General features: G+C 37.9%; 1 protein-coding gene across 1 annotated transcript; it reads right to left on the bottom strand.

Annotated features, from left to right (window-relative positions):
- Window positions 1-607: 607 nt before the first annotated feature.
- Window positions 608-1,069, bottom strand: LOC141680576 (protein FAR1-RELATED SEQUENCE 5-like). Its single transcript, XM_074486764.1, has one exon. It carries the CDS (start codon window positions 1,067-1,069, stop codon window positions 608-610), a length of 462 nt encoding a protein of 153 aa, XP_074342865.1.
- Between the last annotated feature and the right edge of the window lie 458 nt (window positions 1,070-1,527).

Here is a 1,527-nt window from a genome sequence, read left to right as displayed (position 1 = left end):
GCCACATTCCAGTTTGTCTCTGTCAACCCATGTGCCTCTGTCAGCTTATGAATTGTCACTATCAACTGCTAATTGAACAAAACATCCGTTGAAGCTTTCATCCGTTGATGCTTTATCCGTTGAAGCTTTATCCGTTGAAGCTTTATCCGTTGATGCATTAGCAGTTGAAGCTTTATCCGTTGGAGCACTCATCCGTTGATGGATGTTATCCGTTGAAGCTTTAATTACATCCGTTGAAGCTTTGTTTCTCATCCGTTGAAGGCCTTTAATATCAGTTGATACAACTTCATTTATACAAAATTACAAGGCATGAAATATTTACAATTAGCCCTCCTATTTGCATATCTACTAGTAGTCAACATGACTGATAATTTCCCACAACATCTAAGAATTACAACTTAAATACAGAGAATGAAATGTGCTACAATACTAAACTTATTTCTAAGTAAAGCTACTCCTTCAACGGATAGCCAAAATGGTTTTATCCGTTGAGGCTACAAACACTAGATTTCTACTTAAGTGTTTTGTTTAACTTATCATCAAACTAATACACATATTCCTAACATATATGCAGGAATCCACTTGCGCTTCAACTCATATAACCCATTTAACCATTTATGCTCTTGCAAGTGATATTTTCCACAAATGACGCCCATCTAGCCTCAAAAATACATTCGGTGAGAGGTTTATAAATACAATGGTTGAAGTCCGTCTTGAATTCCGGAAAAGCCGAATAATAATGAGCTAATTTCTCGGGGATTTTTTGACTAATGTGCCAAGAACACAATAAATGGGTAGTATTCGGGAGTACAACCGCAATAGCGCTTGTCATGGCTTGATCTTGATCCATAATTATAGTCAATGGAGGATTATTCCCCACACCTTCAAGCCAAGTACGAAGAATCCACTCAAAATTCGACGCGTGTTCATCCCGCATCAATGCAAACCCGAAAATTACCGATTGATAATGATGATTGACTCCGATAAATGGGAAAAATGGCATTGCATACCTATTTGTCCGATAAGTGGTATCAAAAGCCATAACATCGCCAAAATTTTGGTAAGCCATTATACATCTCAGATCAATCCATACTAGTCACTTCAAGCGATTCTCTTCATCGACTTCGGTCCTATTAAAATATTTAGAACCACTTTCTTCATTCAACCTATGTAACAAGTCCAACCCCGCTTGGACGTCACTATTCTCAAATCTTTTCTTCCTCTCGTCTCTTAACACATTCCCAACATGTTGAACATTGAAACCAACTTTATCATTACCTCCATGAATGTTACCAATCATATTCATCACTTGACAATTACAAACCCCCGAACCATAAAGCATTTTAATCAAACTACGGGTCGCGGTGTTGACATGTCTTTCTCGTTGTACCAAATTCATCTTACTAGGGGAAACAAGACCGTGGTTGTGTACCAATTCAAGGCTAGTTACCTCTCAGCGATGTTTTTTCTTTTGATAATTGACATACATCCTCACCTTGCACTCTCTTTTAGGAAGAACCTTTCTAC

The sequence above is a fragment of the Apium graveolens genome, chromosome 8 (genome assembly GCF_009905375.1).
Source record: "Apium graveolens cultivar Ventura chromosome 8, ASM990537v1, whole genome shotgun sequence".
In the NCBI taxonomy this organism is placed as follows: Eukaryota; Viridiplantae; Streptophyta; class Magnoliopsida; order Apiales; family Apiaceae; genus Apium; species Apium graveolens.
Note: the sequence above shows the minus strand (reverse complement) of the source record. Positions and strands in the feature narration are given on the sequence as shown.

Coding starts and splice junctions, on each gene's coding strand:
- LOC141680576 (XM_074486764.1), bottom strand. CDS start 1,069: ATGGCTTACCAAAATTTTGGCGATGTTATGGCTTTTGATACCACTTAT.